Consider the following 12186-nt stretch of genomic DNA (forward strand, 5'->3'; position numbering starts at 1 on the left):
CCTAATATATGCATGAGAACAAGCTCAAAGGCTTCTCAACTTAGATTACCTTTAAACTAGATAATTAACTTAGTTGCTAGAGTTTCACAAATGCTCAGCGTAGAGGGAATGATCCTAATATATGCATGAGAACAATCTCAAAGGCTTCTCAACTTAGTTTACCTTTAAACTAGATTAAACTTAAGGGTCTCCTCCAAAAGACTCTAGATCTAGCTTACTCTCTCTAAAAAACAACTATATACAATATATATAAGATATGCACATAATTAGCTTGATTCAAAAATTGATCTTGCTTTTCTTGTTTTTGAATCAAAATAAGAACCTCAATTTATAGAGGATTTAAGAGCAAGTGACCATTTTTTAGTCATTTGAGGGATTTTATGTCTTTAGGAAATTATTTAAATTTTCTTTAATTTAGTATGAGGCTTTCTAGATTTAATAGGAATTGGAGCCTTCAAATGGTCAAATTTCTTTATGATAGATGGTTATACTATTCTAATTGTCGACTACAACATGATTGTAGGAATCTCTTTTTCTCCTTCAGTTGATTGGTTCCTCCTTATAAATCAATTGGTAAGCTTGTGAGTTCAATCACTCTAAGTAGTTAATACATCTTCTCAAACTAGGTAATTTGCATGCATCAATTGTCATAATTAATTTATACATAAAATAGAGTAGTCGACTACTTCTTACAGTCTTATCTATGCATGCCTCAACTATCACAATTAATTGAAACGTGAAACTGGAGTAGTCGTTTATTTCTCACAATTTTGGCTGTGTATTTCTTAGCTGTTATAATTAGTCAACTACTTCTCACAATCAGTCCTATTAGCTTTACAAACAACCCTAACACTTAGAAACCTTGGCATATTTTTCCTAGAGGTTTGAAAACACTCCAATTGGCTTTCATTTAAGTGTTTTCCAAACTTTTATAACATTTTCAAGCTTAGAAAAGCCAAGGGACCAGCACCAATAGAATTATGGTTTCTAAGGGTGCCTGAGTTTGCTCTTGTTGAGTATCTATGAAGTGCATCATACAATTTATTTACATGAATACTCTATAAAATATAAAAAACAAATACACCTTAATACATATAATCTTGATTCCTTGATGAGTTGTTGTATTAGAATAGTCTTTAGCATCTCCAAAGCCTTTAATTTATTGAACAACCCTAATGCTTGATTCCATAGAGATTTCTTAGATGGTGAGAGTATGTTGATGGTGCAAATTCACATTAAAGCTTAGGTAGATACTCAACAAAACTTCAACTTAATGATTCATAGTATTCTAGTTTTTTATACAAATTAAGCATAGAGAAGCTTATTGAAGATAACACACACTCAAATCCATCATTAATACTTTCAATATATTTGTTATAATCAAAATACATAGGATCAACAAAATATTCATGAATATATGTGGTCATTGGTTTAGAATCCAACAAAAAAATAAAAAAACATAGGGCATTAGACTCAATAGATTACTAACGATATGTGATATGTTTAAGAAGATAATGCACACTCAAATCCATCATTAATACTTTCAATATATTTGTTATAATCAAAATACATAGGGTCAACAAAATATTCATGAATATATGTGGTCACTGGTGTAGAATCCAACAAAAAAAAAAAAAAACATAGGGCATTAGTCCTTAGGCTCACTAGATTATTAACGATATGTGATATGTTTAGTAAGGAATGTCATGTTGGAAAGGCACATAAATTTGTCACTAAGATAAAAAAATAATATATTAAAATAAAAGAAAAGATAATGCATACATGTTATGCCAATACATACATAGTGTTTTTAATAAATATTTTGTCAATACATACATTATATTCTAATACATTCTATACTAAGACATACATTTTTTTCTTTTCTTTTTTAACGAGCAACACTAATACATACACTATACTTCTAATGCATACTATACCAATCATCCTTAGAACTTACAAATTGTGTAAAAAAAATACAAAACTTACATAAAAATTAACCATGCCTATGATATTATATATTTATCATATTAAACAAAAAAAACATTTTTTCCAATAGAAATGTAACTATAAAAAAAAATATGATATTAACTTGCAAAATTTGTAGTAAAATTGTCAAAAAATGTGTAAAAACTTGCACAAAAATACTTACATAACTTACATAAAAATTTAATCTTGCCTATGATATTACATATTGATCATATTAAAGAAAATAATAAATATGGTAAATGAGAATTTTCTTATTAAATAATTAAATAAATTTAATTCCATTAATATAAAAAGTAACTAGCATATATACAAAATTTACATTATGGACATATATTTTATATTCATGATTAATTACATATGGATGATTTGTAGACTATAAAAAATCTTACAAAACTAACATCTATAATATATATATATATATATATATATATATATAACTTGTATAGCTAATTTATTAATCTAATAGTATATATTAAAACAAGGATGACCACGTCAAATGCCTCTCATTGCTCTATTACCCCTAAAGAATCTCCATTATTCCTTTTTTTAGTCTATGAAGTTGCCACCTCATCATTCCTTCTCTTCCTTTTTCCTTTCATTTTTCCTAAAGTCAATCCTTACTCCAATTTGTTCCTATCCCCCACTAGTTTGGATTTCCTAATCACATATTCTTACTCTCCTCTCTACTAACCCAATTAAATGATACCACCTATTCCTACCTATTTGACAATACTTTTAACCTTGCCAACAACCCAACAAATGTTAACATCCGTTATCTATTATATTTTCAAAACAAAATTATTTTTTATGCATAAATCATTTGATAAAAATATATTCCTAACTACTTTTTGATGCCGGACAAAACACGCATTTCCCCTTTATCTCTATTGCCATTAGAATCATGAATTTAAGTAGTAATCTAAACACACATTTTCCCTTGCAGACAAGCTTGGCCTCTTCAATATCAAAGAAAATACAACCCTTTCTTCTTTTCGGTGGACTATAAAGAAATGGGTGTGGAGCATCTTCTGGTTGAAGGGGATTCTAAGACCATGGTGGATTGATTAAATAATCTGGAGGATGTCATGTGGGGTTACAAAAATGAACTAAAAACATTTAAATGATTGACAAGGAATATGTTTGTAATAGTACAATGGGTTAGGAGATCAACTGATGCATTTGTTTATGTATTAGAAAAATAAGGGACAAATAGGAAAACATTGTTTTAGGTGCAACTATAATTTTTTAATACAAAGTTTCTTTAGATAGATATAAATGAAAAGTGGGGGAGAGGATAAATAGGAATTAGAGATAATTTATGAGAGAAACTCTCTACTAAATTATAAATAATTTAAGAGATAAACTCTATACTAAATTTAGGAGATAAATAAGAATTACAAATAATTTAAGAGAAAGTGGGGGACAATGGTGCCACTTCGCTAGATTAGATTAGATTTTGGTATAGAGAGATTTTAGGAATAGTTTTATGAGGGGATATCCAAATGGAAAACATAGAGGAAAGAGGGATGGACCATTGACATGTCGAAATGAGAGAAGGAGATGAAATTGATGAGGTCGCTTATTGAGAGAGCAAAGGCTATAGCAAAGAGGGGTTAAGAGATTTTCATTGGGGTAAGAGAGAAAGAAAGGGCCATCTGACGTGGGCTCAATTACTTTAGTATATATAGATTTCCTTTCTCCCCCCTCTCTCCCCCAACCCCCTCCCTAATGCCAAGCCTTAAGCCTGTTCAATGGTTTAAAGGAATTGATCACTAGATTATTAGCTGAGTTCATTTTATTTATTTAGAAATTCACCTTAAAGTAAGTTGGTATTTTGGGTTGAACATGGAAAACTTTAGAATGTTATAGGGTTCTTTCGACAATTTCATTTAATAAGCCATTTGCATCACATGTACGTAACCCGAAAAAATTAGAATTCAGTTGGACTAAAAGTGGTTCAATCCAATTTGAATGCACTATAACTCCTTTTATATAAAGTTCTTTGAACAAATCTTGTGCATCACACAGGTCCTAACTAGTTTATATAAAAAGTTAATCATGCCTATGATATTATACACTCATCATATTAAACAAAAAATAAGTATGGCAAATAAAGATTTTTATTGGTGATTGAAATGAAAAATGTATCAAAGTTTTTATCCTCTTCTTTTATTTGACAACGCTCATGTGTTACATAGTGCCCTATTGATATTTTACTAATTATAACTGCAAGATGGTAACCAAAACCACCACAACAGGAGTAATGGAGAGATATACCAATACATTATTATCCCGATGTGGATTGCTAGTAATTTTTTTATGCCAAAAGGTAACTGATCATTGAGAATGCTCAGATTACAAGAAAATAGACACAAAGAACAAAAACCCAAGATTCAAGCCTATAAAAGTGACAAAAACAAACCAATTCCCACTAGACACCACCAGAAAGATATAAAAAACAACCTATAACAACTGAACACTAAGGCTTCTACAATTAGTGTCAATGAAGAAATCACCAGCAAACGAAATGTCATAATCCTTTCACAAGGGCCACAAGGTCACTAAAGACTCCTAAAGCAATGAAGTACAACCAAAACCTGAAACACCTATTAACAACCACAAAGAGAGTAAAAAAGGAAAATAAAATTAATCACACCAAAGACCCTTGTCAAAAAAAAAAATCAGATGGTGGGCTTGAGCCCACATCATGTTCACTATAGGAAAGGCCAATATTAGAGACTAATCCAGCCCTATCACCAACATAGTTATGAGAATTATGAAATTTGGTATGGACTTGCCACTTGATGTTCAAATTGCTTGGCACATGGAGATTGTCATTACATGGATCAATATGGGTTTTTTTGTGGGCCCAATGTCAAACGATATGCATGTCCTCTTTTTTTTTAAGTGATGCATAATATTAAACCAGATAAATATTTACAAAGTTCTCTACTCGGGGTATCCTATCTGGGTAAGAAGGATAAACAAAAAAGTCAAGATCATGAGTTTTAGCAAGATGGGATACTTTATGGGCAGGAACATTAAAGTTACAAGATACAAAATAGAATTTGACAAGAGGTTTTTAAATCAAAAGCTCCCTAATCCTATTCAAAATCCAAAGGCAAGTCCGGGGAACTTCTGATTGTTGCTGAAGAGCATCTACTACTTATTTGGCATCTGATATAACATAAACTTTGTTACAGCTACAAGAAAAAAGGTTTTCCAGAACCTACAAAATGACAAACATTTTAGCTTGTATTACAAAAGAAACATTTGTGTTCAGCCACCTATAATGTTTACACAAGTTAAATTGGGTGACAAAACTATGCAACCAAATATGTAAGAGGTATTATCTATTTTCCCTGCATCAGTGAAAACAATAAGTTCTGTGTCCTGTGCCATGATAAGAGTGTATTTCTTAGAAGCTAATAACATGGCCTTGCACTTGGGGGGGGGGGGGGGAATTATAGATTTGGTTTATGTGTTGCAAGAGATATAAAGGTTGTATAAGCTTTCCTCTAAAACATTTCTCATTCCTAGCTAACCAAATAAAGTACAAAGCAATTGCCACCCAAGTTAAAATTTTCTTTGCTTAGGGAATGTCCTGAACATGTTGAAATAGATTGTATATACTTGTTACCCAATAATTTTGAAATCTATTTACAAAATTGATATTCCATGGATTGCCAAAAAGAACTACTTAGGTGTAGGAGCAGTTCAGGAAAGAAGTGTGTAGTTGATTCCTGGTGAGATTCACAAAAAACACAGTTCTTTTAATTGTCCTAAAGATTGAGATTTTCTTTGATTGGAATATACCCATTGACAATTCTCCATAAGAAAAGCTTGAATCTTGAAGCAGTATCTAATATCCAAATGTGTTTAAGACTGAATTGAAATTCTGGAGAGATTGGGTTGAAGCAAAGAGATTTTGACCTGATAATCTCTTTTTGCTGTAAATTGACCTGAAGAGTGAGGGAGCCAAATCTAAGAAACTGGGTTTGAATATGTGAAAATAAGGGTTGCTTGAATATAGTGAGCTTCTCTAGGAGGGAACAAAGAGTTTATGAGGGTAGAGTTCCAGTGACCTTGTTGAAGAAGGTGGGAAATATTAATGTGCTTGATATTAGGGGCTAAGGGGAGAGGAATCCAGGAGAAGGATTTGTTATTCTAAATGTAGGGTCGATGGGAGAGCGGAAAAACTGAATTGGAGTTAACCAGGGCCCCACATTTAGAGGCTAATTCTCTGATTTCTGGGCTAATGGATTTCCAGTAGATGGAACCTCTAGTGGGGATAGAAGAAGGAAAAAGGCTTTTGTTCCTAAGATATTTAGATTCCCATATTTGAGCCCAAAGTTTATGTTGTTCATTGATATATTTTCAGGCTACTTTCTTTAGCAAATTTTTGTTGAATACAGTTAGGTTTTTAAAGCCTAACCCTCGTACATTTTTTGGGAGAGTTAGTTTATGCCAAGCACACCAACGATAAGGGTGGGAATTATGATCAGAAGCATTCCACCAAAACTAACGAATTTTTTTTTCGATAAGATCTATAGTCTTTTTAGCAAATTTGATAAGTGGCATGGCATGGATGGGAATGGCCTGAAGGACTAATTGGATTAGGACTTGTTTGCCAGCTTGGCTTATTGCTGATGCTCTCCATCTATTTAGCTTTGCTCCAATATTTTCCAGAATAAAAGTTAGATTCGCATGTTTGTTCCTGGACCAGAAAAGAGGGAGTCCCAGATGTTTGGTATTGTCTGATAAAGGCTTCATGTTAAGTTGACGTCTGGTCATTCTTTGAAGCCAGGGGTGAATGCTTTTAATGCAGTAAATCCCAGACTTCTCAAAATTAATTAGTTGGCCCGAGACATTTTGGAAAGTAATGAGGATTTGGTCGAGATTATTAATTTCCTACCTATGGGCTCTGATGAAGGGCATGATGTCATTAGCAAAAAAACAATGAGAGATCTTCGATGCATGGGATGTAGGGGATAGGCCTTGGGTTTTGTTTTCCTCAATTTATACAGTAATCTAGAGAGGTTCTCCATAGCTAAGATGAAAAGGTAGGGAGAAAGAGATATGAATAGGAAGGACTAGTAACGTGTTGACCGATTTCTAATCCAAAATTTTTATAGTAACTAATGAGTAATTTCACACTTTCTACATTCACTGAAATTTCGATTACCAACTATGGTGGGAGTGAGGTTTGCAAATTACAAAGTTTCCCTTCTATCATATCTCTATTGGCGGAGGTTCATGTTCCTTCTCTGGAGAAGAGCTTTTCTGATGGACAAAGTATTTTGGCGAGGAGGCTTTGTGGAGTCCAAAAAAATGTAGTTGACAGTCAAGCAAATAAGCAAAAATAATTGTTCCTCCATTAACCGCCCCAATATATGAAGCATAATGAAACAATAAGATGCCAAAGATAGTAACAACACTCAATTTTTCGGCCAAAAAAGTTAGCCCTCTAAATAGATTCAATGCCAGTCATGCTATTAGTAGCACTCTCAAACCTGAAACCTTTGAAAAAATGTTCAGCACCATTTAATACATACGATAGAAAAATGAGTTCACATCTGCGTCCCACAAGGGGGCGCCCCACAACTTCCCACAACACATCCCCGTTGTGTATTGGGAACATCTCCCGATGATGACATCATCGATTATGGTCTATCATCTGGAGATGTTCCCAATACATGGCGGGGATGTGCTGTGGGACATTGTGGGGTGCTCTCTTGTGAGGCGTAGATGTGAACACTAGAAAAATATTCATGTCACCTTTGATCACCGATCGTCGTAGTAACTGAATTGAGGTGTTGCATTTGTTAATTAGAATGATGATCATCTTCGATGTAATTCACATAACCATTGGTGTTAAAGACAAATCCAATAGAAATTGCTCCACGACTGCCTTCAGGTCAAATATCCCATTGGAAATTCATTTGCAAGCCGCACAATGAAGTGTCTTCAATGATCAACCATGGTTTGCAAAGAAGTATATATCATAACAAACATTGGTAGATGCAATGGGAATAAAGAGAGTATCTACACTAAAAGCAAGAAAAGTTGTTTCTCTTCCATATCTCCACTATTCATAATCTTCCATTGCTTGTACAATATAACATGAGAAGAAACTAGACTAGTGATATCACTTATCAGTAAAGCAGGGCTATAAACATCCTAAACCTTTATAGATACATTCCGACTAGGCAACAATACCATGAAAGGAAAGAAGAAATAACTTACAAGCCAAAGCTAAGCTGTAAGGCAAAGACTCGCATGTGAGAATGCAAGAGGGAAAACCATAAAAGATGGAGGAAAACTTATAGGGAATCCTGTGGGAGGGAAAACTCAAAGGAATCCTGTGAGAGGGAAAACGTTAATAACTATTTTGTTGATGGGTTGCTAATCAAGTTTTCTTTTTTTTATTAATAATTAAGATTTGTGGATGAAGTAATGCTATAATTGTTGTTAGGGGTGCTCACATTTCGGTTAACCGAACCATGGGGCATTTTTTGGAACAAAACTAGTACTATTGGTTATTGGAAAATCGGTAACTGGAACCGAACCAAACCAAAGCCGATCAATTAACCGTTAGTTCGGTTCATTAGTTTTTTGGTTTTTTTTTAAAATTTTTTATAATATATATTATAAAAATATATAAATATATAATAAAAAATAAAAATATATATGAAATATTATATTTTAAATAATAAATAATATAAAATATTTTATAAATTTATATTTATATATTATGCATATTTATTAATTTATAATATATAAAAATATATAATATATAATATATAATATACATACATACATACATACATATATATATTTTAAAAACTGAATTTTCAGTTCGATTTTGGTATATTTTTTCGATCGGTTCGATTTTTCATTTTTTTTTATTGCTCACCCCTAATTGTTGTTCTTTCCACTTGATTTGGAATTAAAGTTAGCGATAATCTATTAACTAGTGTGAAACCAATGTGCGAGTTTTAAAAGTTTATGGACAACATATCCCAAGTGTGGAAGAAATGACACTCTAAAAGGAGTCTAGATCATATCCTCATAGAGGTGAGAGCGTTGCTCACATTGACTTTATAGAATGTCCCAACCACACATCGGGAACATTTTTCATACTTATATGTTATTATTCATGGGAGATGTTTCCAATAAATACCTGGTGTGTATGGGGAGATGTTTTCAATACATGGTGTGTGAGGCAGGTTTATTCTCAAAATAAGTGTTTATTTTGAGAATACATACTCATTTGAAAAGTCCAAATTTTAAACTTATTTTTAAGTAATTATTTTTTTTTTCCATCTTAGCATATCTTGGCCCGCCATATCATTTTGAAAATATCTATACGACCCCTATTTAAAATAAGTGTTTTTTCACAAAATGCTCGTAATTATTGAATATCAATAAGGACTTTTTCAAATAAGCACTCCCAAGCCCGAGCGAATCGAACCATCCCCAATTCCGAAGGTAGTCGTCAGGTCGTCAATTCCCGCCTTCCAAAGACATCACCACAGCTGCATAGCAGAAGCAGACTTCCACACCGAATCCTCATCCATGGTTTTGCTTCAATCCTCTTCTGGGTCGCCTATCTGTTCCCTTCTTTTGCCTCCTCGTTCTCTTTCTTTTTCCAGAAATTCCATTTTCTACTCTAAACACCGCTTCAAGTTCCCCAGAAAATCTGTGTCCATCTTAGCCTGTTCTGCTCCTAACGCTCTTCCGAAGACCGAGCAGGAATTCATGGAAGCCGTAGCCAAGGCCGATGGCGATGAGGAGAACAGCCTTCCTGCTGTGAGATCCTACGAGAACGACTTGGGTCGGCTTACTTTAATCGGCGGGGTCGCTTTCCAACAAGCTTTAACTGCTGCAGCTGCTGATGGTGGGGGAGCTGCCGACGAGCATATTGCTTCTGGCATGCCTACCATGGTCGTTGAGACTGTATTTCCTGGCCCCTCAGACGAACATAGCACTGTCTCAACCAGACTGGTTAGTTCAATTTCATGGGGTTTCTTCTCCTCAATGGTGCATTCTCTTGTTTGTGCAGTCTTTTTTTTTTTTTTCAAGTTCAACTCTGTCACAGATGCTAATCTCAGTTGGTTTACGTTTTATTATTTGAAACCATAGAATTCTCAAATTTGGATTTACTATGTGGTAATTCAAATCTAGACGGAATGTTAAGCTCATACAAGTTGGTTATGCATCCATTCTCTGATGCTAATCTCTGTCACAGATGCTAATCTCAGCCTTGCACCTGTTTTAAGGATTAGGATTGGCTTTTTGACACTTTATCTAGCCTTTAGGTCTTGATAAGTATTGTAGGCTTTGGCAGTAATATTTGGAACCAGGGAAAAAGAAGACGGTTAATGATCAACATGCACAATGCTCTGAGCGTCAACTAAGCAAGGCTTCATGCTAGTAGAATCATATTGGATAGGACACAAGAGCTCTCGGTGTCATCACAAGAGGATGGTAATGTGAAAACATTTGTTTGTTTCTAATGGTAAAGGCCTCAAATAGGAGCCTAGTGGTTCACCATAGGAACAAATATTCCCTACTTTAGTGTCCCAACTCTGAAGAGTGCTATTGATAACATCAGATTTCAATCACATCATTGATATGCTAAGATGGGTATGTTTACTACCTAAGTTATAATTGCTGAGCACCTGTTCCGTCCAAAAATCTCACAGAAAAATTTTCTCATTATACGAACTGTAGCTTCACCTGGTTTCATCATGGTCTATATGCATGAACCAGTCCATGTGAAATGATGGAGTGGTATGATAATAGGTTCTAGCAAAATGGTTGCGTCTTTCTTGGTTCATCGTGGAATACTTATATCTTAAGGGCAAAATTTAAATTGTAATTAATGGGCTAAGTTTCTATATGCATATAAATGCTGCTCAAGTTATTGAGGAAGATCACTCAGTTGTTGGTTTATTGTTTATTTCATAATCTATTGGTAAAGTGAGCTGTTCTTTTAGTCATGTAGATAGGAGAGTTACACTTGATGACCCCAGAAATCTTCAAAGATGATCGCAGAAATGCCCAATATTATATATAACCTTCCATTCCATAACCTATTGTAGGTCAGTTGGAAATTAGAATTAGTTATATGGTGTATAAATTTAATTTGATCAATTGAAAAGCTATTTTCTTCTTCTATCTTTCAACTGCAGTCTAGGAATCTACATTGAAGTTCTGGTTCTGTAGCAGAACCAAGGTTCAAATTATCGATACAATACACCCCATATCGGGCGTATCGTATTGTATCATGAGAGTTCCGATACACCTTTTTAAAGGTGTTTTCAGGAACCCTTTATTTTATTATTAAATAATATAAAAATATCTATAAAAGTGAAATTTTGAAAAAAAGGCACATGGTTTAAAGTACCAATACACCCCTTCCAATACATTTCGGTGTATCGATACTTTAAACCATGAGCAGAACATAGAAAAGTTTAAAAATTTAAATATATATTGCTTGTTTCTAATTTGCGCAATTTCTGCATGGGTTTAGAAGTATGTTTAGTTCAATCTTCTCTAGGATTTTGTTTCAGTAACACTCTTCTAGGACATTATTCATCAAAAAAAAAAAAAAACACTCTTCTAGGACATTGTTGCATGTCTACTGTCTACAAGAAATTGCTCAGATTTTCATAATGCATCCAGAGTTATTAATCTTATATTAGGTCTTAGTTATGGCAAGTGGAAAGGCTGAATAGAACTTATGTAGCTATTGGGACAAGGTCATGTTAATTTGAGATTGATCACCAAAAAAAAGATCCTGTTAATTTGAATACTACAATTCCAAAATGTTTTTTTTTTTCAAATAACAGAATTTGTATTCATTCATTAAAGGAAGCCTTTCTGCAAATCTATAAATTTAAGATTGCAAATCTAGACATAAAGGGTTTTGTTTCAAATGGAAAGCATGTAAAATGATACTGCTTGTTGTCTTCAACTGTGATGATCGAATGATTTGCTTATACAAATTCCATGTCCATCTGAGCATCCAAGGTGGTTAATCTTTAGTCATATTCACGAGTGGAGCCAGATTTGCTCCTGGGTTGGGGTAGACCTAGTGCTGAACAGACAAGAAAATACAGATACCTGGTTCCAACACAGACCCTATACCCTATAGGGTCTGGGAGTAACAAGTCGATAACCAACCCTGTTGTT

General features: G+C 33.7%; 1 protein-coding gene across 7 annotated transcripts in view; it reads left to right on the top strand.

Moving 5' to 3' along the window:
- Positions 1-9396: 9396 nt before the first annotated feature.
- Positions 9397-12186, top strand: part of LOC148876033 (deneddylase) — a 53291-nt gene continuing 50501 nt past the window's right edge. For 3 of the 7 annotated variants that reach the window (XM_088965943.1, XM_088965945.1, XM_088965944.1), the window contains exon 1: positions 9397-9993. In XM_088965943.1, the coding sequence (XP_088822069.1) occupies positions 9565-9993 (429 nt within the window). In that variant the 5' untranslated portion in view covers positions 9397-9564. The remainder of the gene's footprint in view (positions 9994-12186) is intronic. The other 4 variants (XM_088965941.1, XM_088965946.1, XM_088965947.1 and 1 more) reach the window with 3 other exon arrangements.

This window comes from Nelumbo lutea, chromosome 1 (assembly GCF_056320005.1).
Source record: "Nelumbo lutea isolate HS-2025 chromosome 1, American lotus-T2T, whole genome shotgun sequence".
Lineage (NCBI taxonomy): Eukaryota > Viridiplantae > Streptophyta > Magnoliopsida > Proteales > Nelumbonaceae > Nelumbo > Nelumbo lutea.